Source organism: Lethenteron reissneri, chromosome 33 (assembly GCF_015708825.2).
Source record: "Lethenteron reissneri isolate LAM-NWPU_2019-01 chromosome 33, ASM1570882v1, whole genome shotgun sequence".
In the NCBI taxonomy this organism is placed as follows: Eukaryota; Metazoa; Chordata; class Hyperoartia; order Petromyzontiformes; family Petromyzontidae; genus Lethenteron; species Lethenteron reissneri.
The window spans coordinates 3,711,962-3,739,069 of record NC_083811.1 but is presented as its reverse complement, the minus strand read 5'-3'; the positions used below and the strand labels follow the sequence as shown (position 1 = coordinate 3,739,069).

At 44.9% G+C, this 27,108-nt stretch overlaps 2 protein-coding genes across 3 annotated transcripts in view; both read right to left on the bottom strand.

Annotated features, from left to right (window-relative positions):
- The window catches only part of EFCAB6 (EF-hand calcium binding domain 6), a 34,732-nt gene extending 19,501 nt beyond the window's left edge, over positions 1-15,231 (bottom strand). The window contains exons 1-11 of the mRNA XM_061564319.1: positions 14,989-15,231; positions 9,744-9,973; positions 8,310-8,536; positions 7,689-7,780; positions 7,123-7,189; positions 6,035-6,171; positions 5,303-5,421; positions 4,173-4,330; positions 2,086-2,234; positions 443-553; positions 192-312 (exon numbers count right to left, since the gene is read on the bottom strand). Of these exons, the coding sequence (XP_061420303.1) occupies positions 192-312; positions 443-553; positions 2,086-2,234; positions 4,173-4,330; positions 5,303-5,421; positions 6,035-6,171; positions 7,123-7,189; positions 7,689-7,780; positions 8,310-8,536; positions 9,744-9,969 (1,407 nt within the window). The 5' untranslated portion in view covers positions 9,970-9,973; positions 14,989-15,231. The remainder of the gene's footprint in view (positions 1-191; positions 313-442; positions 554-2,085; positions 2,235-4,172; positions 4,331-5,302; positions 5,422-6,034; positions 6,172-7,122; positions 7,190-7,688; positions 7,781-8,309; positions 8,537-9,743; positions 9,974-14,988) is intronic.
- A 676-nt stretch (positions 15,232-15,907) lies between these two features.
- NUP205 (nucleoporin 205) overlaps positions 15,908-27,108 on the bottom strand; it is a 33,220-nt gene continuing 22,019 nt past the window's right edge. For both annotated transcript variants that reach the window (XM_061564317.1, XM_061564318.1), the window contains exons 31-43: positions 26,680-26,828; positions 26,366-26,557; positions 23,218-23,339; positions 22,926-23,064; positions 22,659-22,785; positions 21,990-22,066; positions 21,728-21,856; positions 21,476-21,605; positions 20,698-20,864; positions 18,547-18,670; positions 17,847-17,978; positions 17,510-17,589; positions 15,908-17,169 (exon numbers count right to left, since the gene is read on the bottom strand). In XM_061564317.1, coding sequence (XP_061420301.1) covers positions 17,017-17,169; positions 17,510-17,589; positions 17,847-17,978; positions 18,547-18,670; positions 20,698-20,864; positions 21,476-21,605; positions 21,728-21,856; positions 21,990-22,066; positions 22,659-22,785; positions 22,926-23,064; positions 23,218-23,339; positions 26,366-26,557; positions 26,680-26,828 — 1,721 coding nt within the window. In that variant the 3' untranslated portion in view covers positions 15,908-17,016. The remainder of the gene's footprint in view (positions 17,170-17,509; positions 17,590-17,846; positions 17,979-18,546; positions 18,671-20,697; positions 20,865-21,475; positions 21,606-21,727; positions 21,857-21,989; positions 22,067-22,658; positions 22,786-22,925; positions 23,065-23,217; positions 23,340-26,365; positions 26,558-26,679; positions 26,829-27,108) is intronic.

The window sequence follows — 27,108 nt, the reverse complement described above, 5'->3', positions numbered from 1 at the left end:
AAATATGGAGGGAAACATCAAAGGACCCGGAGAAAAACCCACGAGAGCACAGGAAGAACATGCAAACTCCAAATTTACTGTACAGGCGTCAGGGTTGGGATCGAACCCATGTAGTTAACATCTCGCCACCGCGGCACCAATGCAGGTGGCAGTGAAGGAAAGGTTCAGATCGGGCAGGCACAAGGACATACAATGTCCAGGGCAAGGAAGGCCTCCTTGAGAGATGGGTAGCACTCCAGAATATGCTTCCGCAGTCTCGCCAGGACCTCACTGGCAGAGGTAGACTCGTCGGCGCCACGAAAAGGGTTCACCCTGCCAACACACAGACGCTTGTTAAAACTCCAGTGCCGTGCAGTTGAATGCATTACTAACGACATGAAGCTATATTTTTAATATATATAAAAGCAAGCGATAAACGAAATGCCAAACAATGTGGCCTCACCTGTGGCTGGACCTCATGGGCAGTGTCTGGCCATTGCCGATCGATTGAGGATTCGGAAATTTGGCCAAAAACAGCTCCCAGGGTACCTTTCCAGTGGCCTTGATGCCAAGCCTGAGAGAGGGGGTAAATTAATATGCAGTCGGTGTGCACAAAACACACGTAGAATCTCAGCCGATGATCAAAAATCACCCAGAACGCACATGGTTTCATTCGATTTCAGAAGTTAAGCAGGGTTGAGCTTAGTGATTGAATAGGCGGCCACCGTGCATTACACAGGTGTTATAGGCTGCTGTGGGTCTACGTGGTCGGCATTAAAGGGCAGTGACGCAAATATAATTTCTGAAGAGTACTTCCATACTCCCAAATCTATGCTCCCCACCTTCACCATCCACCACTACCCAGCACAATAAAGTATGGCCAAATCACCTCTATCACTTGTATGTCATTGCAAGTTCCTCGTCCAGCAGTGGAGTGACAATAGGGTTATTTTACATGGACATAGCATCTAAATGCAACTGCAGCTGCATCCGAAGATAAGTAACTTTTTCAGAGTCTGAAAAGTTGTCATTTTACAATGAACATTAAATAAAGCCAAGCAAATGTATTGAAAGACATGTCAAGCTAAGCACAGTGAAGATCTTGACTGATGACTCAGGTATAAAGTTGCCCTTTCAAGCAATAACACAAAGACTCTGCCATGCAGCTATGTACAAGCTCACAGTATCTCAACATTAGCAACTGCTTGACTACAATGACATTGCTGAGTGGGTGGTAGAAGGGAACACTTCATTGATGAGTGCCAAGTCTGGGCAGGCAGCGAGTTCACTTTAGTTGTCTCTATTTTAAGCAACTGAGAACCCTTTGAGACTGCAAATCCCTTTCACAAGGGTGACCTAGGTCAACATGTCACAACAGAACAAACTTTACATCGCACAGGGGGCCAGAGCTAACATCGAAGAGCTAAAAGAAGAGGTGAATAGGGAATAGGCCGATGACCAATTCAACCTAGGCAATGCATCCACTCACGAAACCACTCGGAATATACGCAGATTATTATAGACCACTGCGGGGTTACTTGGTGAGCAGCAGAGGACAGTGCAGACAAATCCATTGATGTACTGAAGAATACTTTCTCTGCTGTATGTTGAACTTCTTCCACACTGTACATAGCCAACCATGCGAATCGGAGGTGCAGGGGAAGGACAACAAACTAAACACAAAAAGCAGTTCTAAAGAAATGAGTTTTCAATCTAGATGTAAAAGTGCAAGCTTCAGGAGCTTCCTAATATACGAAGAGTATTTCAAACGGCTGCAGAAGCGCATCTGCTCCCACATCTATGCTCCCCGCCTTCACAAACACCACACCAACCAACATGGTGGGGTATTGTGAAATAACCTGTCCACCACGTAGCCCTGCAGTGGCCTCGCATGGGTCGGCCCTTACCCAGCCGTGGATTGACAATGGGCCGTACGTTGTCATTGTCATACTGTGATGAGAATGGGGTGGAGGGAGGCCTTCCACCCGCACCCAACTCTGACCATACTCACATTGCTGATTAAGTGTCAGCGCCGTGCAGCCATTAATTTCCGGCAGGTTCAAAGTTCAGAGTTTTGAATTACCACCAGCGGCGGTGGTCACTTACTGGTCGAGGACACACAGCATGGCCTCCGGTGCCAGCGGGAGCGTAAAGCTGCGCAGCACCGACACAAAGTCCTCCACCGCCAGGGTGCCGGCACCCGAGCTGTCGAATGCACGGAACGCCCGCTGGAGGTTGCTGTAGTTTTCGCACACCTGCACCACGAAACGTACATAGCCAATGTTCAGCGAGGCTCACTTTGGGCCTAAGGTCGCTCGTCCACATGAGTGCGAGATGAGTGGTGCATTCCTTCCTATGTAGATGAGCACTTTAGAAGAATGCCATCTCACGGATGGGGGGGCTAGAAGGGAAGGTCCAAGTGAAGAACCTCCACAGGGGCTACAGCCAACATCGGCCGTAGCCCCTGTGGAGGTTTTTCACATGGACCTTCCCTTCTAGCCCCCCCCCACCCTCCCAGTCCCTGACTGCCACATTTAGATAAGCTCCTCCCCCCTCCCCTTAACCAGTATTTAAGATATTTTCTCTTGGATTTCTCTTCACTCGATACAGTAAATTTAGCTGTGACGGTCCCACCTGAAGATGGAGACTTGTGTTGCCTCCGAAACGTCGTGATTTAATTGAGTTATTTTCATTTATTATTATTATTATTTTTACCTACGTGACTTTACCGAAAAAACCTAAGAGTATAGCACATGTAGTGATATTACTGATTGCAGTGCTTGAAAAAAATGACACACTATCCTTTGGACAGCAGACTCAGTAGATACTATATTTAGACTAGAATCTATCTAATGCACTTGTAAAACAGTGCTGTTTTGGTTTTAAAATGCATTTACTCATGTGATGTATGCTGACTTTGTGTTGCTTCTTAATAAATATCTACGATTGGAGACCCAAACGAGTGCCATCTTTTACATTAATTATACAATCCAAATCACAACATTATAAAGTACGATCTCCCACATACAACAGATTGCTTGTCTTCTTCTTCTGCTCAGAACTTTCGCTTGATATCTATCATATGGACAGAGGTTGAGACTTACAATAGGAAAGACCACCAAAGGAGGGAACTCGCCCATGATTAAGCAATGAAATCAGCCGATGTACAGGTGCTTGATGGGTTTTCTGCATTGCGAGACCGTGAGAGATGACAAAAACCTGGGGAGGCTTTCATCCAGTAGTAGATTGATCACGGAAAAGATTTGTAGCCTACACAAATGAACATTATATATATATATGTATTTTATAGATTAAACTCTCCTTAGCGAACCTATTTATAGTTCTCCTATTTATAGTAGTAAGCCTGTAACGGACATCAGAAAGGCTTTCATCCTGATTAGTCTCTTATCCTGGCCTATTTATCAAGTACAGTATTACACAACGGCAGTGGTGCAGTGATCAGCAGCATCATCATAGGCTATCCCTTGCAATCGAAGATAGACAAGTTGTTTTATCTGTGGGTCCGAAGATACTGATCTTGGATGACAGATTTGGCCGCAGCTCGGACACATGTGTCCAGAAAGAGTGGTGGTGTGGAACTGGATTAGGAAGTTGGGCTGCAGCGTGCTGTTTCTGCCGTTTCCGATTTTCCTGTTTCCACCCTTGAATTTCAAAATGTTTGGATCCTTGAAATATACTCTGTCTCCATCTGAAGTGATGCTGGGCAAGGATCTCCCATGAGTTGGTGTCAATGGTGCACTTCTTCACGTTGGCCTTGAGGACATCCTTGAAGTGCCTTCTCTGCCCTCCTCAGCAGCAACACTGCACTACGAAAGCAGTGACCTGGGTTTGACTGTCGGCAATCGCTAGCAGCAATACCGAGCAATTTTGTAACCAGTCCTGAGCAACCCCCTTCAACAAACCAGCATTATGAAGCATGGTCAAACATCCCGCATAACCAAAATGGCATAGGCAGATGTTCATCCACCAGTGGGTTGACCAAGGACTGCATTATTATTATTATTACTACGCAATGGCTCAGCAGGCTCCCGCCCAGTGGTGCAGGATTCTCTCAAAGAGCAAAATCGACGCCCATTCTGACGTGAACCTCTGTGACTCTTGAGCACACAGGTTAAGTGAAGGGAGGGGGGGAAACTAAATAGAACGAAAATAAAAAACCCATTTACACCCACCTTCTTCCGGAAAGCTGCCTGCAGCTCCTCCGGGCTGGCTTCTGGCTCAGTCTCCTTGGCATCGCCCGCCTGCCCCATGTATCCCCGTTCATCGCACCGGCTCTCCAGCTGCTTCCTCTCCTCCGCAGCGTCCCTCCGCACCGCTTCCCAGTTGAGTACTGCCGACAGCAGGGGTCAAACGTGTTCAAGTCACGCTGCCTGGGCCTCGTCTCTATGCACATTAACATGCGCCAGCAGTTTAGCTGTTGACTGGCAACAATAGTTTTACTTCATTGGTATCACCTACATATAAACGGTAGTATTACATGCACAAAATATAGACATGTACAGCCCTTGTGTCAATACACTTCTAGATGAGGGCCTCTCCATGCTAAGTGGTTGATGGGGGTTATTTGACCATACTTCACCATGCTGGTCAGTGTAGGTTGGTGAATGCAGGGAGCAGAGCCGTTGGATCCATGCCATGGTAGAATGGATGTTGCGGTACTGCCCTCTTCTGACAATGTAGCTCTGCAGTAGCCTTTGACACTTGTTTCGTATATTTCATCTGTTCATCAGAACTGCTTTTTGTGTTTAGTTTTTTGTCCTTTCTCCGCATCTCCAATTAGCACGGCTGGCTATGTACGGTGCAAAAGAAGTTAAACATATATACATACAGAAGATACAACTTTTGAATGCACATAAACATATGTAACATTTGAACTCAACCATGCTGCTGACAAGCCCCTAGCAATGTATCTCCAGGTCGACGCTCACGTGAGCAATTCACAACGCGTCGTCTACAACACGTTTTTCCAGCTCACTTGAATGCAAGTTGGTGAATATACACATGTATGTACGTTGAACTTCTTTCGCATCGTACATAGCCAACCATGCTAATGGGAAGTGCGGGGAAGGACAACAAGCTCAACACAAAAAGCAGTTCTAAAGAAATTAGTATTCAATCTAGATTTAAAAGTGCATAGCTCCAGTGGCTTCCTAATATTGGAAGGAAGGGCATTCAAGACGGCCACGCGCGATGTAGTAACCGTCTTTGTTCGATGGCTAGCCAAAAGCCGCTGCGAGGATGACCGGAGTTTGCGTGCCAAACGGCTGCGTGTGTTCCCATCGGTGCCGTGCATGAAACATACACAACTGGACGGTGTCCGGCTCCGGGTGCCACTGACTCTCCTGCGAAAGCCCCAGGGACTCCAGGAACTCCTGGTACGCCACCGTGCCACCCTTGTGCACATCGTGGCGAGCCCACAGCCTGAACACAAAGAAAATCACCTCGTCCCATTGAACGTGTACATATAACATGCAAAGCCACATTTTTTTAAATAATTTGTACATTCCATTAATTTATATTTTGGTATAACTGACATCTATAAATTATACAAATTGTGTAGTTAATTCTAGATTTGAAGTTTTCGTGACTGCAAGGGTCCATACTCTTTGGTTTTTTCGGTAAAGTCACGTAGGTAAAAAAGAAAATAAATAAATTAAATCACGATATTTCGGGGGCAACGCAAGCTTCCGTCTTCAGGTGGAACCGTCACAGCAAAATTACTGTATCAAGTGATTGACACACGAGGGTTTTTGAGAATTGTGTCAAGAGGTTGCACTCACTACTGTATCAAGTGATTGATACAGTAATTTTGTCACTTGATACAGTAATTTTGCTGTGACGGTTCCACCTGAAGATGGAAGCTTGTGTTGCCTCCGAAACGTCGTGATTGAATTTATTTATTTTTTACCTTGTGTCGTTAAGTCAGTGGAATAAAAAAACTGTCGGCAGTGAATTAAAAGGAGCCACCCCCTCATATCACGTATATGAGAGGGTGAAGTGACCAGCACGTGATGCACCCCCAGTGCCTCCCTACTTGCTGAACTGGCTTTCTGAGAGACGAGCTCCGTGGCTCTCGAGGACGGCCCGGAGCTCGTGGCGCTGCACGCGCCCATCGCCGTTGTAGTCGAAGAGGCGGAAGGTACGCACCACGCCCTTCAGGTCCCTGCCCAGCTGAGTGATGACGACGACCAGCAGCAGCAGAAGCAGCCACACGAGGGTTTTTGAGAATTGTGTCAAGAGGTTGCACTCACGACGAGAAAAAAAGGTCTCCGTGCAGACAAGTTTTCACTTCAAAAACATGTTTTAAAAATGTTTTATTTGTATTAAAACGATGGCATATTGCGAGAATTCTGACGGGACATTTATAAAATAAACTAGACTGATGAACTACAGACAAGCTGAACCTCGTTGTTGTCATGCCCACTTCAAAGTCTCCCCTCTGAGCTTGTGCAGAAGGGCTTTTGAGATGTTTATTTTGCAAAGGCAAATAAAGATAACAGCAGTCAAGTTTTATATTCATACAATGCTTAACCTTTCGTGGACTAGGCACATGAACATCATCTATACTTTCCAAGGCTCCCACTTATACCACACCCACAATCAGGCTGTTGCTATTAGAAGCCTGCAAACACTACTTTTGTAAATGCTTCATCCACAACCAATACGTTTCTAATGTTTGCTTCGGAGAGTTAATCCGCCTCTCGTGAGCCTATAGCAACTAGGGTCAGTTGCCAAAACAAATCTCAAAGCAGCTGCAGTAAATGTAGAATGGCGACGAATCGAATGTTGTTGGTAAGAACGTACACCAGCCTCATCAGCTCTTTTCAGTTGCCAAGCGCTGTGAATTTACTTGCTGTAACATTGATTAGCAATGCTTACTGGTAGCAATGTTTTGCACAATAGTTTCTTTTAAAGTTGTGCTTTTTTACTTTCAAAAGGTCAGTGTTCCAGCGCAAAGGCTTTTATTCCAGGCAAAATCACTGAGGCAGCGAGATCATTTTTATTTAGGGCCGTGTCCAGGAGTGAGCATTGTTTTGTCTTGTCTGTGTAATTTATTTTGACAGTAATGGTGCACGCCATTTGTGTCCATGGTAGCGTGAAATCGGATAGCTGTGACCTTACCTTTTTCCGCAGCAACAGGTCAGTTTCCTCATTTATCCCACGGCCTGCCGGTGGCGTTGATTTTTGCCTAATAAAAAAACAAAATCACTTGAAGATATATTTTTAAAAAATCAATTGCACGCACACATGCAGTCAAACGTCAAGCAGTGCACTTCAATTGTGAACATCATCTTCTTTAAGTTCATGAAACAAACTGAGCGGAAAAGTTGTTTACCCAGAAATGACAGTCAAATGCAAAAAAGTAACATTTTATTACTGAATACCATTTTACGAATCAGCTTTGGATGTGACACCGGCTCACAACAGCCGACCAGTACAATCGTCAAATGAATTGTTTGTTAAAAACCAGACGTAATAGTGGGCCAAATGTGCCCTCCCAGCGCAACAGACTTGTTGACAGTGTAGCATGCCTCATCGTAATAGGGCTGAGATGGATTCTCAAAATTGTATACTTTGATCTAAAATGTAATGAGATGTCAAAGGAACTGGAATCATCTTTCATTTACTTTATGGTTTTTATGTATTAAGAGTTACTCTGTGATCACAGGGAGCCGGTAGAGACTCACCGAGATGATGCTGTGCTGGGCCTTGTAGGCTGACCGAGAAAGTGTTCTAAAAACTGCAGGTATGGTATATTCCCATTCCTCCCTGCTGGTACCTGAGTAACACACAAACACAAATCTCACCACTTCATCAAAGACTAAAACCTCTATGCCAACAAGAGATGCATTTCAAATAAAGGTCCGTGAACCTGCTTATATTTTAATGCTTTTTATCAGGTCTTTTTTATCATCAGAAAGGAAAGTTTATCACTTAATAAGGCAAAAATTCCAACTAGAAATATTAGATTACTGTTCTGAATTGTTTTTGTCTCTAGCAGGGCATGTGTAAAATTTACCCCTATTGTGTGTGAATAAAATAGGCAACTGGAAGGTATCCGAGAAGTTCTGTGAAATCTTCTTCCATGCGCCACTCCCTAACACACAGGTTTGCATTGGTCTATCAGAGTGCCAATTCTGATACTTCATCTGATGACACCATGCCATAGAAAATATAGGAAAAAAAACACAAGCAAGGCAAGGCTGCTTCGGAAGCTACATCAAAATCAGAATCTTTTTTTATCTTGGAAAAATCCGACGAGGTATGAAGCTATTTTCATCAATGTCCAGTAAGGAAGAGATGCATACCATCACAAGCAGCGCGCCAAACTGAGGGTCGGTCAGTGGCAGGACAAAGAGATCCAGCACGCGACGGAGCTCTCCGTGGCTCACTGTGCCAGCCCGGCCCGGGTCCAGCGCCCGAAACGCACGCACCAGCTGCTCTGTCCTCTCCGCCACGCCGCGCCGCACAAAGTCCGCCACCTCGCTCGCCGAAAGCGCGGGCTTTGGTGACAAGGCCACGGATGGCGTCAGGGCTGTGAAAGTGCCGAAAGCTGGGTTTATAAAATGCTTCCAAGATTATGCAGTGAAATAAGAGCGCTGCTAAGTACGATTAGCACGGTTGGCTACGTACGGTGCGAAAGTAGTTCAACATATATACATGTAAAGCACTTTTGTAAATCCACTGCTGGATTTAGAGCCTCACCACACTGTGGCGAGGCCATCATACTTTACCACACTGGTCAATATAGGTTGGTAAAGACAGGAAGCATGCACAGTCGCGCAATGGATTTTACTGTGCTGCTCCCATCTTACCCAAAACGTAACCCCGTAAGCCCAATGAGAACGGGTTTGTGCATGGTGGTCACCCATCTTAACAGTATCCAGGCTCAAATCTACTGAGCTTCCAAGATTTGACAAGTTGAAGAACATTCTGGGTGATTTGGTCATGGGACAAGTGTGCATAACTTTTGCAAATTAATATACCGCACGTAAAAACAAAATGAAGACGTGCATTTTTATCTGCCGCCACAAACATAGTAAATGACAGTGATCTCTTATCATGAAATTATTATTTCATGCTTGTCATGCACTGATTCAGAAACGTTGACATCTGAATTCCCTCATCATCTGTGGCTATATTTTAAAATAAATTTTCAATGTGATAATTATTAGACATCACTTCTGGTAGGCGGTGGGGAGATAAGAAAAATTACCCTTACAAAACAACAAATAAAAATTTGATTCGCTGTATACATATGCCATACACAACATATACACTCTCGTAAGGTCTTACAGTATACTACATTGAAGAGAATATAGGTCAGATGAGAAAAAGGAGATCAATTACTTGCTTCAATAAAGCCAGTTGTTATTTTTAAAAGACATTTTCCTTGACGAAGGTTAGATAATTGTAGTTTTATATATCCATACTATTTCAGATTAAAGATGTTTGAAAATTTTTCAGGAATATTTCAAGTATGCTGCCCATATTCAAATAATCGTTACGTTACGTTGGTGTCGAACCTGGCCACGGCTAACATCAGCGGCAAGCGAGGTTTCAACTAATCCTGGATGCCCCCATCACCAACCTGTACTGGACCAGCATGGTGAAGTACGATCAAACAACCCCTACGACCTACAGCCACGTGGGGAGGCCTTAATCCAGCAGCAGATTGGCAAAGGGCTGTGCATTGTTATTGTCACACTATGAAGGTGACCTGCCGACGGTCAAGGGCTCACATTCTTTGGAGGCTACGGGCGATGTGACTCGGGCATCCAGGCCATTGATGCGACACGGTGCCCCCTCGTTGGCCGGGTACAGCTGCTCCATGTGCACTGTGGACGAGCTGCTCCGTCCCGGCCGGGCATCCCTGCGCGACCCGGGGCGCGCGGAGAAGACGACGCCCCGGGACACGGGCCGGAGCGTCGCCAGGCTGCTGTCTTGTCGGGGCATGGATGTCGGCATCGTTCTGTGGGTTCACACACACACGTGGGTTGTTCATCAGTATGATTCAAATACATTTGGAATATGTTCTTTCTAACATGATGCTCTACGTGTACATGTGCAGCCCTCTTGTCAACCTACCGCTGGATGAGGCCTTCCCCAATGCCTTGTGGGTCAGGGGGGTAATTTGACCATACATCGTCCTGCCGGTCATTGATGGATTTATTACAGCACAATGGATTTTGTTGCACTGCCCTCTGCTGCCACCATGCAGCTCCGCAACGTTACAATATCAGGTAAGCCACAGCTATTGCAGATTAGATGCTGGCCACTTCACTTTGTTTAAAATATACACACTTATGGAGAACCCATTGCTTTGCAATAGAAAATAAAATACATTATTTTCATATTCTTCTCTCAATCTTGTACTCGGAGCATGAAACTTAATCTACTTTTAAAATGTAATAAAATGCCAAGACATGTATTTTAATGTTTGTATCGATGAATAACCATTGACGGTCCTTCTGTCTAAGTTTCCGGGTCGTGCTGTTGGGGTTTGCAGTGTGTGTGTGTGCGTTGGGAGGTGGGGGAGCACAGCGTGGCGTCGCGGTTACAAACCCGGCGACCCAAGTTCGATTCCCTCTCGTGGCCAAAACAAGTAACGATTATCTAAACCGGTCCTGGGCCTCCTCTAGGTCGACTCGGCCTGAAATGAGTACCCGGTGCGGTGTGTAGTAAACATCGCTACTGGGGAGACAAAGGCGGTCGGGCGTGGTGCTGGCCACCCACCCCCTCGTGTACAGCAGCACTTTCCCCAACAGGTCTGTTAAGGCTATACGGGGGATCTTTGTCTTCACAGGGTAACGCCCGCCCCCCCAGGCGTTCTTTGAATTGGGGTCATTATCCCCCTCCTGCTGTATGAAGAACGTTGTTTGCCCACCCAGGGGACTGCCAAGGCAACAACTCTGTTGGTAACTTGACGCCACGCACTCCGCGGAGTGCCAAGCAGGTAACGGAAGCATTGGTCGTGTTTCCATTGGCATTCTGTGCTGGTAAACAAAAACAGCGCCACAAGGCGCAATGGAACCAGCAGCATTCATTCGCGTGAATGTTTATGTGGGATAATCTGACGTGGTGTATAAGAAGATACCCTGATATGGGGGATAATACGAATTTTAGAAAAAAAATTACGTACTTAAGTTTATGTTGGTTCTATTTTCAATTCTAGACCTACTGGACATACGTGGAAAAATAGCTGTATACTGTAGTTCATCGGATTCATCCAGTATACATAAACATTCCCATTCTGATAAATTGGTGTATCTATTATTTATAGCCTTTGTTGTCAATCCACTGCTCGATGAGAGCCTCCCCCTCACATTGTGTCGGTCAGGCGGGTTGGTGGAGCAGAGGGTGACACCACTCGCCACTGATGTTTAGTCGTGGCCGGGAATTGAACTCGAGACTGGAGGTTAACAACTGCGCCACCGCTCCACCCACACACGTTAGTCATTATCCGCATACATATTTAATGGTAACAGGTTTGATGAGGCATATAAAATCACCCATCCGTTGCATAGTCGTTGTCAATAACGTTTGTTGAATTGTCTGCGTGCTCATATAACAGCTGCAGTATTTCAATGCGACATTTCATTATAACATAGCCATTGATAACGGGAAATTAGAAATGTGTCAGTGGCAGAAAACGAAGCGTGCTGAGAATTGAGTACTGCCCATAACAGAATCACTCATCACATTTCATTTCGTCCATTTCTTTCATCATTTACAACAAAAAGTCAAGCCGAAATGTGCCCCTGTTCAGATGAGCTCCGGGGAGCGGTGCTCAACTCACATTCGTGGGCAGATCGGAGCCAGTGGTGGAAATTCCACATTTCTAAGACGGGCGCCAGTATATCCATTATATTCATTCTTATGACTACACTATTACAAACTGTTGTGTTTAAAATAATGGGTTGAAGGTAAGTTGTATTTTTAAACGATTAAAACGTAACAGGAAATCAAATGCCCTGAACATTTTCTCTCTTTATAAAGTCATTTGTGGGGCGTCCTTGTGATAACAAACACATTCCATTTCAGCGTCTGACAATATGAAACGCTACATTAAAATAAGTACCATAAACCAACATTTAAAAATATCAACACGAGTTAAAAAGTGATGGAAACTCGATTCGAGATAAGACACTCAAATTTATTTTAACAAGTATTTCCTACTCAAAGGCAATAACTGGATAGAACAAAATTGATTTGAAGCTTTCGTGACTGCAGGAATCCATACTCTTTGGTCGTTTCGGTAAAGTCACGTAGGTAGAAGAATAATAATAATTTTTAATTGTATTTAGTTTTATTTTTATTATTTCATTATTTCCCTTCTACGTGACTTTACCGAAAGAACCAAGAAGATGAATCCCTGCAGTCACGAAAGCTTTAAATCTAAAATTATTATTTTATTTGTATTATATATTTTTCTACCTACGTGACTTTACCGAAAGAACCAAAGAGTATGAATAGAACACCTCGATTCCCACAACCTTTTGTATGGGAGCTGGAGCGGTGGAGTTAGTGGTTAGCGCACTATGCTCTTATAACCCTTCGACATAAGTTCGATTCCCTTGCCACGGCTCACATCAGTGGCGAGCGATATCACAACACAATCCCTGGACTGGACAATCATTCTCTCCTTCCCCTTGCCCAAAAACCTTTCACCGCACCCGCACTGACCAGCGTGGTGAAGTATGGTCAGACAACCCACAATGACCAGCGTGGTGAAGTATGGTCAGACAGCCCACACTGACCGGCGTGAAGTATGGTCAGACAACCCGCACTGACCAGCGTGGTGAAGTAAGGTCAGACAGCCACACTGACCAGCGTGGTGAAGTATGGTCAGACAACCCCACACTGATCAGCGTGGTGAAGTATGGTCAGACAACCCACACTGACCGGCGTGGTGAAGTACGGTCAGACAACCCACACTGACCAGCGTGGTGAAGTATGGTCAGACAACCCACACTGACCAGCGTGGTGAAGTACGGTCAGACAACCCACACTGACCAGCGTGGTGAAGTATGGTCAGACAACCCACACTGACCAGCGTGGTGAAGTATGGTCAGACAACCCACACAGTGACCAGCGTGGTGAAGTATGGTCAGACAACCCACACTGACCGGCGTGGTGAAGTATGGTCAGACAACCCACACACTGACCAGCGTGGTGAAGTACGGTCAGACAACCCACACTGACCAGCGTGGTGAAGTATGGTCAGACAACCCACACTGACCAGCGTGGTGAAGTATGGTCAGACAACCCACACTGACCAGCGTGGTGAAGTATGGTCAGACAACACACACTGACCAGCGTGGTGAAGTATGGTCAGACAACCCCACACTGACCAGCGTGGTGAAGTATGGTCAGACAACCCACACTGACCAGAGTGGTGAAGTATGGTCAAACAACCCCACACTGACCAGCGTGGTGAAGTATGGTCAGACAACCCACACTGACCAGAGTGGTGAAGTATGGTCAGACAACCCACACTGACCGGCGTGGTGAAGTATGGTCAGACAACCCACACTGACCAGAGTGGTGAAGTATGGTCAGACAACCCACACTGACCAGCGTGGTGAAGTACTGGTCAGACAACCCACACTGACCAGCGTGGTGAAGTATGGTCAGACAACCCACACTGACCAGGCGTGGTGAAGTATGGTCAGACAACCCACACTGACCAGCGTGGTGAAGTACGGTCAGACAACCCACACTGACCAGCGTGGTGAAGTACTGGTCAGACAACCCACACTGACCAGCGTGGTGAGTATGGTCAGACAACCTGGTGAAGTATGGTCAACAACCCACACGTGACCAGCGTGGTGAAGTATGGTCAAACAACCCACACTGACCGGCGTGGTGAAGTATGGTCAGACAACCCACACACTGACCAGGCGTGGTGAAGTACTGGTCAGACAACCCCACACTGACCAGCGTGGTGAAGTATGGTAGACAACCCACACTGACCAGCGTGGTGAAGTATGGTCAGACAACCCACACTGACCAGCGTGGTGAAGTATGGTCAGAACAACCCACACAGTGACCAGCGTGGTGAAGTATGGTCAAACAACCCACACTGACCAGCGTGGTGAAGTATGGTCAGACAACCCACACTGACCAGCGTGGTGAAGTATGGTCAGACAACCCACACTGACCAGCGTGGTGAAGTATGGTTAGACAACCCACACTGACCGGCGTGGTGAAGTATGGTCAGACAACCCACACTGACCAGCGTGGTGAAGTATGGTCAGACAACCCACACGAGATCTTTTTAAAAGCAAGAATTTAATTTAGTTGTACTGTACTGTTGAACTTAGTTTGCTTTCGATAACTTTTGTTCGATCCACTGCTGGATGAAGGCCTCCACATTTGCTAATTTAATGTTAATTTTATTAACCGTTTTTTTTAAACGAAGCAGTTGGGACGTTGCCAATAAAATATTATTTTATGAAAGATTTACTTTAATCATAACATCTGTCGTTATACATTCATAATATGTACGGTATGTTGAACTTCTTTCGCACCGTACGTACAATATTAAAACAAAAGCTACTAACCCTGTGGTGTCTACAGAGCAACACAAACCCCGCTCTTTAACTTAAAATACTTCACAACTAGTTTAACACGTAAGGAGGCTTTCGCAACCAATATTATCCATAACAAATGTGTTTTTTGTGTCGTTAAACCCGCCACCACCCGACACAGCCAACTGGTAATGTTTGTCACGTCAACAAAACGTGACAATTCGTTACGAACACAGCACACCGGATTATGTTGGGAGAGTAAAAACCACAACGTTAGACAATCGGGAGTACGACGTTTCGCCAGCAATTGCAACCAGCTTCCTCAGGCGACAGCCAGTCTTGTGGAAAAAAAACTTTCTATTACGTTCCTTAAACAGACAGGGGGGTGGGGGTGTGTGACAAATGTAATATCGTGTCACTTGATGAGTCTCCTCAGGTATTAAGCGCTACTAACCTTTTACAAGTAGTAGCGATAAGATCAGCTGCTGCTGCTACTTTCTGCAGCACAACACACGAGAAGACCGGCAGACGCTCTCACCCCGGCGTGAGAGACGATGGATATGAGAGAAATGTATATACACAGAACTCAGTTTGTCATTTACAACGCGGTTAATTGAAAGTTAAAGTTTAGTCAACTATCGCTGGGGGTCGTATCGGCGTCTCCTCCACTCCCGCGCAGACTGCGAACTGAGCAGGGGGGGGGAAGGGGGGCGGGGCGTTACCAGGGGCAACGGGGGACGCAGCCCCCCCCCCCCTCAGCCCCCGCCCGCCTCGCTATTGGTCGGCGAGCAAGAAGGGCGCGCGCCCAGTGACGTGACGCGTCATTGGATACAGGGGGGGTGGAGGCTGTAACTGGACACGTGTTTTGGTTATAACGACACGTGTTTCTCACGAACAAGCCCTCCTGCACCTTCCTTGTAAATCCACGGCTGGATGAATGACAGTCGCCACTACCCACACGATGTGCAGGTCGGAAGGTTAAATCGGACTTAGGAAAGCGGGGAGCTTAGAAGAAAATTAAAATAATGGTCTACACAGTGTTGTAAAAAAACTCATTCGTAAAAAAACGCCCCTTTAAAAATGAATATCTTTTAATATATTCGGCATATTGAGTTTTGTTACTGCTTGTGCTTCACGGCCGAAGAATGATTAAATTATTTCTCAGTCTTGTTTGACTTCACTTAGGTCTACATGCATTACACCTTTTGTCAATGCATTGAAATGTATTGATTTAAACATATGAATGGTTGCAATACACGCACAACTTGAGATTGTGGCTTGAATATGTCCCCGAGATCGTTTTCAATGCCCAATTCACGAATGAGTGAAATGTGTCGCATATGCTTATGAAAATAATCAAAAGACAGTCGTCACATGTTTAACGAAACAACTTTATTACATTACGAAAACGTTCCCTTAATATCAGACAAACATGCTGCATGTTCAAATAAAAGGACTGTTAGCTTTGCTTACAATAAACAGCCCGACGGTAAATATCAAAAGGCCACACTTTTGCAATCAAAAGATGCAATTGAAACTTTTTATATATACATACACAATGCCAGAATGTGGCCAACAGGTTTTTAATTGTTGAATTATATAAAATATATATTAAAAACCTCATTAACACACATTTGTATTCAATACCAACATATATGCAAAAAAACGTAATGGATTGTACTGAAGTGTGTTGCAAATGACACTTTTACAAGAATCAATTGTCTATGTTGCCATGTCACCACGATTCCATACAGGATATCAAAGTAAAGCGGAGAACACACGTACCCTTGAAAAAGACACCACTTCAAACTCAACTTGTCAAGAGGGTGGAGACAAGATGGTTGGGTGTAGCATTATCCATACAAATACATTTTCCACTTGAGTGGCCTTTTAAAGCATCGTTCAGTGGCTGGCTAAACACTTGACCTGCACTTTGCAATTTGACCAGAAGTGCAGAAAAAAATGTTGGTACATACTAATTAATTAGGAAAGTTTTGCAATAGCTTCAGATCACCCTTTTAGAAAAAAGTATTAGAAACGGTGTTAGGAAAAATAATAACATTTACAATTTACGACTCAGTCTGCCATCTATAACAAACTACTACAGCAATGCATTGTTCAAGAGATTTTGCACTCCACAAATCATTGTTTCCCATCTGTGTTCACAAGTGAATGTAAAGTTACAACGATGCGCGAGACATTTGTAGGACTCATTCGATTCAAAACAACTTGTCACGCATTTAGCAGTTAGGATACACGTTTAAAATACAGCCTTACATTTAGCCGTGGGCAAACATATCAGCAAACGGTGTCCATCCCTTCAGTACAGTAATACACGAGCAGACTTGACGCAACACAAAAGAGACAGAAGCTGTGTTAAACTTAGATGTAATGTTTTAAACTTTCTCCTGTGTCTAGCCACATCATGCCATGCAAGGTCATGGTTGTGTATTGCAATCAGCGGAGCTGCGCAGTGTCGTCCTCAGGCCCTCTTGAGGCTGAGCAGGCCGCGGATACGGCGGGCCAGCACTTGCACGAAGGCATATCGCGAGCGCATCTTTCCGTACGTGCTCTCAATGTCCTGCAGCTTCTTGTGCAAAGCATCCCCGAAACAGATGGACGCGTCGCTCAGCAGCTTCGAGGCCACGAGACGGGAGGAAGTAAAATGTTGTGAAAATTAGACAACATTATTTGTGCGCCACAGGCTTATGGACCTAATTGTAATTTTATTCATTTTTGCTGGTGACAGACCTTGCCCTGATTACATTTTTTATAGTTTGATAAAAATAAAACTTTATATCACGCACTATTAAGTGCAATAAAACTGGACAAATTCTAAATTATTGCATTTTTAAACCAGTAATTTGTTTTAGGAAATGTAAGAAGTACTATCATTCATTATTGAACTGAGACTCTGCAAGTACAGCACGAAACAAAAATGTAAAGAAACATTGATATGCTCAAAAACAACATACCTGGTCTACATCCTGTCGAGTGATTCTTGATAAAGGCACAGAGGATGGCTGGTCATTCTTCGCTACATGGCCAAATGGGTCTGAAAGGCAATTGTGTACACGTTATGCAATCCGCAAATAAAACAAGATTAGTTACATACATAATATAATTCCAAACCCTTTAAGTTAAAGTTTGAATTGTCCATTAACAAATGAAAACACCAGCGCCAAAAATTAAGTGGGGAAAAAGTAAATTACATAATGATCGCACGATCATTAACCATTGAAACTTGTGTTCACAGACTCCTCATTTTCAGGAGGGTTCTTTGCACAACAGCAAGTTATTAAGAATTCTCACCCTGTAGGTGTCGTGGGCGCAATTGGACGGTAGAGGCGCCCAGGTAAGAGTCACAGGGGTCGACTGGAACGCAGTGCTGGCAGTAGAACTCCAGGTGGCGCCACAGCACAAACAGGCTGTTCTCCAGTGTGTCTGCAGAGCTGTCAAGGCAGTTCTAAAGAGCCATTGCTTGAAGCATTAGCTCATATACATTTCAGTGAATGTTTTATTATATCATTTGTATCGCTCAGTGGTTATTTTCTGTCTTGATTGTACAGTGTCCTCTCATTTAGTCTAAATGTAACAGCACACAGCAGGTACATGTGTGGATCTACAGCTATTTGTTTATCCACTGCCGAATGAGGGTGGGCTATGGGAGAAATTTGCCAATACTTTGGCCACACTGGTCAGTGCAGGTTGCTTACAGACAGAGAGCATAGATGTGGGAGCATAGATGTATAAGTAAAACAAAGTCATTTGCTTCACTTCTCTCTGCTGCCACCACGTAATCTCACGACATTAGCACGTCACTTTGCATAATATTTGCATCCACTGTAAATAATACATTCTTACACACGCGATTCGACACGTGTAATGTGATGGGTGAGAACCATTTCACTCGACGGATGAATGCATCATTACGCAAGCAGAGTCGTATATGCCTGTGCAAATCACTATGTTCCAAACAGACTCCAGCGTGTGCTCTGTGCAGATAGGATACAGTTGTGAAGGGCGAGCAGCTCTGCATGGTGGTTGATGATGCGAGTGAGGCGGCGCTTTGCCAGCTCCTGCCTTTGGCTGGTTGATAGCTTCTCCACGCCCGCCGGTAGCATTGGCTGGGACAGCTGTTGCAGCAGGGCACAAAAGCAGATGCAATCACGATATCCAACAATTGCATGAATCATGGAGGAGCAAAACACCAACGGCTGTGATGAATGTCCAATGCCAGGCAGGCAGACAAAAAAAAGTGACTTAACGTTTTTTTTTGTGACTACACAAAAGAAATCATGAAAATAAATCTGTACCCGCATCTAAATGTTATTCTGAACAATAACACGTGTTATTTATTCCATTGTTATAAAAATGGTGAAATTGAAATCTCATAAAAGCAATACATGTCAAAGATTTTTCTTAAACTTTAACCAGTGCTCGAAATCGGCCAAAACGATCCATTCCCCTGGGAATTTGATGCATCAGAATGACAATGCGTGGCGATTCCAATTATTAAACTCAAATGTATGTTCTTGCATTAGACAAACTATTTGAATGTTTTAATGCATTAAATAAATGATGCTATTAATCATGGCGATGAATACCAAATAAACTCATTCTCCTTGAACGTGTTAACAGGAATTGTTTTTGTGAAGCTCTCGCTTACAATTCGTTCAAAAGTATTCCCCCTTCAATCCAATTGTCTCCTTCCCATGAGCCCGTTTGGACTGAGGTGAGTACAGCCTAAATGTGTGCCAAACCTTCGTCTCATTAGCTCCTTCTTGTTCTGTAATTCGTCTCATCTGTTGCATTCTCTGTAATTTTACACCATCTTGTGCACTGCCAAGATTATGTTATAGCCTCCTCTTTGGTAAGTATGATATAGATTTGAAGCTTTCGTGGCTGCAAAGATTCATACTCTTAGTTTTTTCGGTAAAGTCACGTAGGTAAAAAAATTATATTAAAATTTATTTTATTTTTATTAATTTTTATTTCATTTTTTTACCTACGTGACTTTACCGAAAAAACTAAGAGTATAAGTATGATATATATATCATTGATGCTTCATTATGGCCCTATTATTTCACTATTTTTTTTTACTATTTCTACTTTACCAGGAAAGGCCCGCTGAGCTATGTAGCTCTTTTTCAGAAGCAACCTGGCCACAAATGATATCTCAAGCAAGTGGCTTATCATGTGGAAATTTATAGCAGCCAAATACTCTTAACGCATGTTCCTAAATGTGGAGGGAAAAAACAGAGGACCCGGTTTATACCAAGGACCGCATTTGGAGAAACAGCAGCATCCTTCAGACTGCTACAGCAAATCGTTACCTCAACAGTATTAGCCATTTACACTAACCCTTGGGCACAGTATATGTATGAAGCCTAATAGATAACCTTTTGCAAGAACATAAAGATCAAGAGCAAAAATCATTAAGTAGCTTTGCGCATTAATTTCCACCAGTGTTCCTCAAAACCTCTCATCCGAATCCAGTTTTGATTGTTCTATTTACCAAATGTATGCCTAAAGGAAACACCCTGTGGAATCAAAATTAAGTGGAATGGCTTGAGATACTTCGAGTTATGCATTCGGAATGTAACGATTCACCCCACCACCGAAATTTGAAGAATTATCACAATTGGCTATCATGATTCAATTCAAGAATCGATTATGTTCTGTAAAATCGAGTCTCAATCTCATTTCATCCCTCTACCCTAAATGTTACATTTGCATGCCCATATGCACGTAAGAATTTATTTTAATTGATGAAAACATACATGTATATTGACTACACAAGGGTTGTTCAACTGGTGGCTCGAGTGACATTTGGCCCGTGAAGCCTTCTGGAGAAACCTACTGAGAGATTATGGTCTGCTTAAAGATAAGGCTAGCAGAGACTTAAATAGATACGAATCAGTGAGATCAAAGAAACAAACCAAAGATATGAGGGCGATGCAGACAAATAAAGACATATAATTAATATTAGTCAGATGAAAGCAAGCTAACAAAAGAGAAAAATCTGGAGACGATTGTCTGGATTAGTAGTCACATAAGCAGGTCATGACGCCACCATGCCACATGATGTAATTTTACTAAGAGACTTGCTGAAAGACCCTGGTTTCCACCATAGTGCAAAACCTTGCTTATCGCGATATACCTCTCGCAAGTCGTCGGCTGAGAGTTGTTCAAGGCCCTGCAGCTTGCGCAGGCTCTGCTGGTGCATGTTGTGGACGTGCGTAAAGTCCTCGGCCGCCTGCCGCACCAGGCAGAACAGGACGCCGAGGCTAGGCAGCTGCCAGGCCGGCGTCACCGACAATGGGTTCTCTGTATGTCAGGTATAAACATGCTCAGATCAGCACTGCCAACCTTTTTGCACTGGTCTGACAAGCAATTGAAATTCGTGGATTTTCTTAAAAATAATACTGGGTACACATCAACATGTCCAGCCCTTTTGTAAATTAATTGTTTAATGCCTCACTCTATACAGGTCGCAGGGATTATATTTATTTGAGCATAATTCACGGCAGGTTGGGGGAGCACAGTTCAACAATGATGGATTTTGATCAACTGCTGTTGCTGACAATGCAGACCCACAAGCAGCCTACATCACCTGCTTTATGACTAATGCTCCCCCTCCTCAAGCACCATCAAGATTCAAGCCTGCTAAGCTTTCGAGATCGGAGGGTACATTCCAGGCGATTTCGGCATGGGCTACACTCATACCGGGTATTCATAGTTATTTCAGGTAATATGTTGATGACAATTATTTATATATACAGCAACATATTCAACTGGACAACAGATTTAATATATTCAGGAAAAAACACAAGCCAAAGACTTGAGAGTTCAAGATCGGTCATGTAAATCCATATCTGGTTACTATCAGTTATTCCATGAGTGAATCACAGTGAACATGGCATGCATGCTTCTCTCACCATCCCTGCGAGACCCATCCTTCTGCAGGGCCTCGGCCAGACTTGGCGTAAAGAGACAGACCATCTGCTGCGGAGCGGTGCCGGACTGCGTGAGAATTGTTCGGCAATAATCCACGACGTTGGCACAGATCTGCACAAGCGAGACGGACAACCGAGAGCAAGCGCACGCTGATGCACTGCCTTGGGTACAGCCACCCACGGCTAACATATTTCAATGAAAATGTCCACGCAAGCTCCCGCGGCTTCCTTTACCTGCTGTATGGCCAGGGTGGCCTCGTCCCTCTTGCTCAGGCCGTTTGATTGAGCACCGTCATCCAGGGTTTTGAGCTGACGCAGCCAGTCCGAGCCGCAGAACTTGAGCAGAAGGCCGAGCGTCTGCCGCTATTATAAAATCGTGGCATAAGAACATTGTAGGGAATAAACCATCTGTGCTAATTATAAGGTTTGAAAATAAACTGAAAAGCGTTTTGCGAGTGTGACACAACAACTTCGTAATATGGCTTTCGCTGCTTACTTGGATGCGAGATAGGTGTCCCTTCAGCTCTAACAGTGCCACCTCGTTACCTTGGAAGTCCAGCACAGACAAGAACTCTAGTGTGCAAAAAGAAACATGGTAATTGCACACTTGCAATTAGCACAAAACAATGCTCAATTAATTATTGAGTTTTTAACTATATATTCTCTATATTGTCTGGTTAGTTGCGCGTAAGAACCATTTGTAGGCGCAGCTTTCTTGTACCAGAAAATAAGCTACGCCTTAACTTGTGGGAGCAATAAGTCTGACGCGTGTTTGAGGTGTCTTAACACAACGTGTTTCTTTATTTCTTAGTAGCACAAAAACGAGCGTTTTCTAAAGTTATATCTTCGCCTGTTCACGTACTGTATCACCCTGTCGCACGGTAAAAGACTGTATCCACTCGCTCCCCGCTCGGCACTTCTCATAGCTTCCCATTTATACTGTAAAACCGGAAGTGACGTCATGGGTTCAACCAACAGAGCGTCTAACCACAGTGGGGTTTCTAAACTGTTCGAATATTCCAAATCAACTATAACCAGTCTGTCAACAAATGTATGACAGATGTACATCAAATGTATACACAGAAATAATGCATTCACTTTTGTCTTATGGCTCGTACACCATTCTTTCCAAAAAACTAAAATTGCAAGTGTGGCAGTGGCTTACCGTGCAATGCAGTTTTGCAGATAATGCTTACAAGCAGAGCAAGCTCCTGCAGGGCTCCCAGGCTGAACTCCTGGCACCGCAGGATGGACTGCACTGCATCGCCGTGAACCACCAGGAACTGAATAACCTGCAATTGTGTCAATGGGTTATCACCGACCGTCCGTTGCCTCTGTAGCCCTGTTGTAAAAGTTTAGCGTAGGTGGTTGTGCCTCTCGAAAAGTCAAAACCAAGTGTGGGTGTTTCCCAGCATAGGGATGGATGTCTCACCTGGCTGGCGGCCTGCTGCTGCTGTTGAGACAGCGACGTGAGGATGGTGGAACACAGTTGCAAGGCGGAAAAAAGTATCTGCCGGTATCGGTCCAACATCGAAGGGATGAAACTCTCCCGGTCTTTACCGCCATACAAGCTGCGGATTGACATTTTATTTTCGTAAATACCAGGCATACTTTTTTTTAAATCAATGCCCACCATTGCTACAATGCAAGAGTAGTGACACAATTACAACGCATTATTTGGTGGCACTTGCAGTAGAGGGGCTATGACGTATATTGAACATTACCTGTAGGGGTCGAGCTCAGGACGGAGGCTGAACACGCGGCATTGTGCCAGGCAGGCGATGACACCGGCTCTCAGCAGCTCTGTGGCTCCCTGGGGACTCCGGGCAACGCGAGTCAAGAAGGCCTGGACAGCAGAAAAACAAAGGTCATGTCGAGCAGGCAGATCATTTATATACTCTAATGAAAGCATCAACCCTGTACAGCCCGATTGTCAATCGACTGCTGGATGAGGGCCTCTTCATGCCTGTGCAGCTTATGGCGGTTATTCAGTCATACTTTGCTCAGTACAGGTTGGTGTCGGAGGGGGGGCATAGACAGAGAGCACGGAAGTACACCATGACAATGAATAGTGCGGCACTGCCCACCAAGGAACCCCAGTCGATAACAACCTGTTGCGCATGGGGGTCTCGCCCATCGAAGGGAGTCCACAGGTCTCTGCGCAAGTCTATTTATACTTATGTATTGGGGAAAGCCACACGGAGTCACGGGAATTTATTTCAGGAGGGTCCTGCCACATTGGTTTTTAATTTAAGTTTTCACCAACTAAACAGTGTTTCATCTTCTTGGTTCTTTCGGTAAAGTCACGTAGAAGGGAAGTAATAAAATAATAAAAATAAAACATAATAAAACAATTCTCACGACGTTTCGGCCACAACGCAAGCAGCCGTCCTCAGGTGAAAACCAGGTCCGTCGAGGCGACAGAGTCTGAATGAAACAGCACACGAGCTTGGAGCATATAAATAAGCTGGGCGCATTGACAAAGGAATTTGCATATCAAAATGAATTTAGCATATTTATGGGAAATGCAGGAATGTGATTAGTACTGCATATGCATGTGCATTATGCAGGATTAACAGCATCAAAGGGAGCTGCAGTTACTGCTGCTGCTGCAATTGCTGCTGCTGCAGTTGCTGCTGCTGCAGTTGCTGCTGCTGCAGTTTCTGCTGCTGCTGCAGTTGCTGCTGCTGCTGCAGTTGCTGCTGCTGCTGCAGTTGCTGCTGCTGCTGCACTTGCTGCTGCTGCTGCAGTTGCTGCCTTATCCATTTTAATATAACACTATGTATTATTCTACCCACCCTAATGTGTATCACACTGCTATATGTTTACTATACAATTACGACACCATACATTACTCTGCACACTGCACCATGCCAGTGAGTGGAACGCGGTCTGAAAGTCACCGTAAACGTGAACACAATCAGTTAAGATCCGAAATGGTTTATTACGTCCTTCCAATGATTGCTAAGCCAGAATCCATCTTCTCGGTTGAAATTGTCTCTGTGTTTGTATATGTGGATCGCCTCATGAACGAATCTCTCATGATAGCCAGATGGCTTGCAGAGAACCTCTGTCTTGGAGAAGTCAATGTCATGTGAGCCCACTGAATTGTAACAGTGATCTGCCACGGCTGAGGTGTTTGTCCTACCGTGTTTCAGGTCTGCCGTTTACGGTGACTTTCAGACCGCGTTCCACTCACTGGCATGGTGCAGTGTGCAGAGTAATGTATGGTGTCGTAATTGTATAGTAAACATATAGCAGTGTGATACACATTAGGGTGGGTAGAATAATACATAGTGTTATATTAAAATGGATAAGGCAGCAACTGCAGCAGCAGCAGCAGCAAGTGCAGCAGCAGCAGCAAGTGCAGCAGCAGCAGCAACTGCAGCAGCAGCAGCAACTGCAGCAGCAGCAGAAACTGCAGCAGCAGCAACTGCAGCAGCAGCAACTGCAGCAGCAGCAACTGCAGCAGCAGCAATTGCAGCAGCAGCAGTAACTGCAGCTCCCTTTGATGCTGTTAATCCTGCATAATGCACATGCATATGCAGTACTAATCACATTCCTGCATTTCCCATAAATATGCTAAATTCCTTTTGATATGCAAATTCCTTTGTCAATGCGCCCAGCTTATATATATGCTCCAAGCTCGTGTGCTGTTTCATTCAGACTCTGTCGCCTCGACGGACCTGGTTTTCACCTGAGGACGGCTGCTTGCGTTGTGGCCGAAACGTCGTGAGAATTGTTTTATTATGTTTTATTTTTATTATTTTATTACTTCCCTTCTACGTGACTTTACCGAAAGAACCAAGAAGATGAATCCCTGCAGTCACGAAAGCTTTAAATCGAAATTTAAACAGTGTTTATGTGGGAGCAAACCGGAGCACCGGGAGACAACCCACACGTGCGAGGGGGCAACAATATCTCCGTACAGTTGGAACAGATGGAGACTAGTCCACACTTTGCCGACTCGCCTTCTAATGGCGAGCCAGGGTACGGCTTCTCGATTGCCCACCGACGGGAACGGAGTTTCACAACATTTGTGTGCAATCCATCAATCCTCGCTGCTACCTCCACATTGCCGATTACAGGCTGCCACGTGCATATCCACCATCACTGCGAATGGGAACCAGAGACTAGCAGAGACCAGTGGCGTAGTGTGGTTGACAAGATAAGGAGAAGAAAGAGGTGGTATATTTGGGACAGAGGAAGATTAAATAAGGAGGTAGAGGAAGTGGAGAAGGTGGATGAGTAGAAGGAAGTTGAGGAGTAGGAGGTTGAGGAAAGGGGAGAAGGAAGGAGGTGAAGGAGATGGAGCACTATCCAGGCTCAACCCTGCTTTGTTTCTAGGCTCTGACAAGATCGGGCACATTGTGGCTGTTTTGGCTATAGGCCTAGGGAGGCATCTTTCTGAAAACCAGGCTCCTATACAATAAGCATGTTACCAGAGACAACCCCAATATATTGGTACAGGGCTGCCCATTTGTTATAAAAGACATGTCTAGAAATGTAACACAGTTGGACAACCTTTACTTGGACCTGTGACATTGGCAAAATAAAAAAGCTATCAACAATAACAAACGAACAACCCCTTCCCACAGATGCGCATATATTCTACAAGATGACAATGACTACATGTTCACATCAACAAATCAGTTGTCGTTATGCTACCAAGATAAATGTATCTTCGAGGCAATCCACCAAAAACATGAATGCCTTTGTCCAGAGATTTTTCAAAACAACTACAAGCAGACCCATGTAACGAGATCCAATGCGACCTCATTGTGCGTCACTGCCCCAGTATGACGTGTTGTTGTTTTTTCACACGTGTTGTTGTTTTTTCACGCGTGCTGCTCAATGGTGGGGGGGGCGTACCATCTTTGACTCGTAGACATAGAGCGCCTTTAGCACGGGCGGCTCAGGCACGAGCATGCCCATCAGCGTGGCATCATCCTGCGCCAAGCTCTCCACCAACACCTGCAGGTAGCCGCTGGTCATGAGGAACGTCAGCCACTGCTGCTGCCGGTCAATTGCCACCACTTGGTCCAGGAGGGCCATTGCGAGCATCTGCGGATGGCAAGTACAGCTCTGTCATGCAGCCGCACGGGAAAAACAAAAACATGGGGAGGGAACATGACCTTTAAAAAAGGAGCGTGTGCTGCGTTAGCTCCCCGTCCCACCCGACGCACCCTGCCGATCTCCAGGCCGTCGCAGGCGTCACGGTAGACCACCTCCATGAGAGGCGTGCCGTAGCCATTTATGATGTGCGCGTTCTCTCGCCGCAGTCGGCTGTAGTCGTCCTCGGGTGCCATCAACGTGTTCCACATAGAGCCCTTGCCTGAGGGTCATGTCACCATCAAACAGAGATGTGACTTTGTGGACTCTCGCCACATTGCAATGAATTTCGCTTACATTGTTTTCTGTCATGCAAAGACAATCCAGCCCCCACACTATGCAGCATGGCAATGGGAAAGCACTCACGACAAAAAAACGCAATTTTTAGTTTACAAAAGGGATTAATTTGTTTCGTATGAATTTTCTTACTTCTTTTGCAATGTACATTACCAACTGCGTAAATCGGAGGTTACCCTCCATACCTTGGTATTTTGTGAGAATAC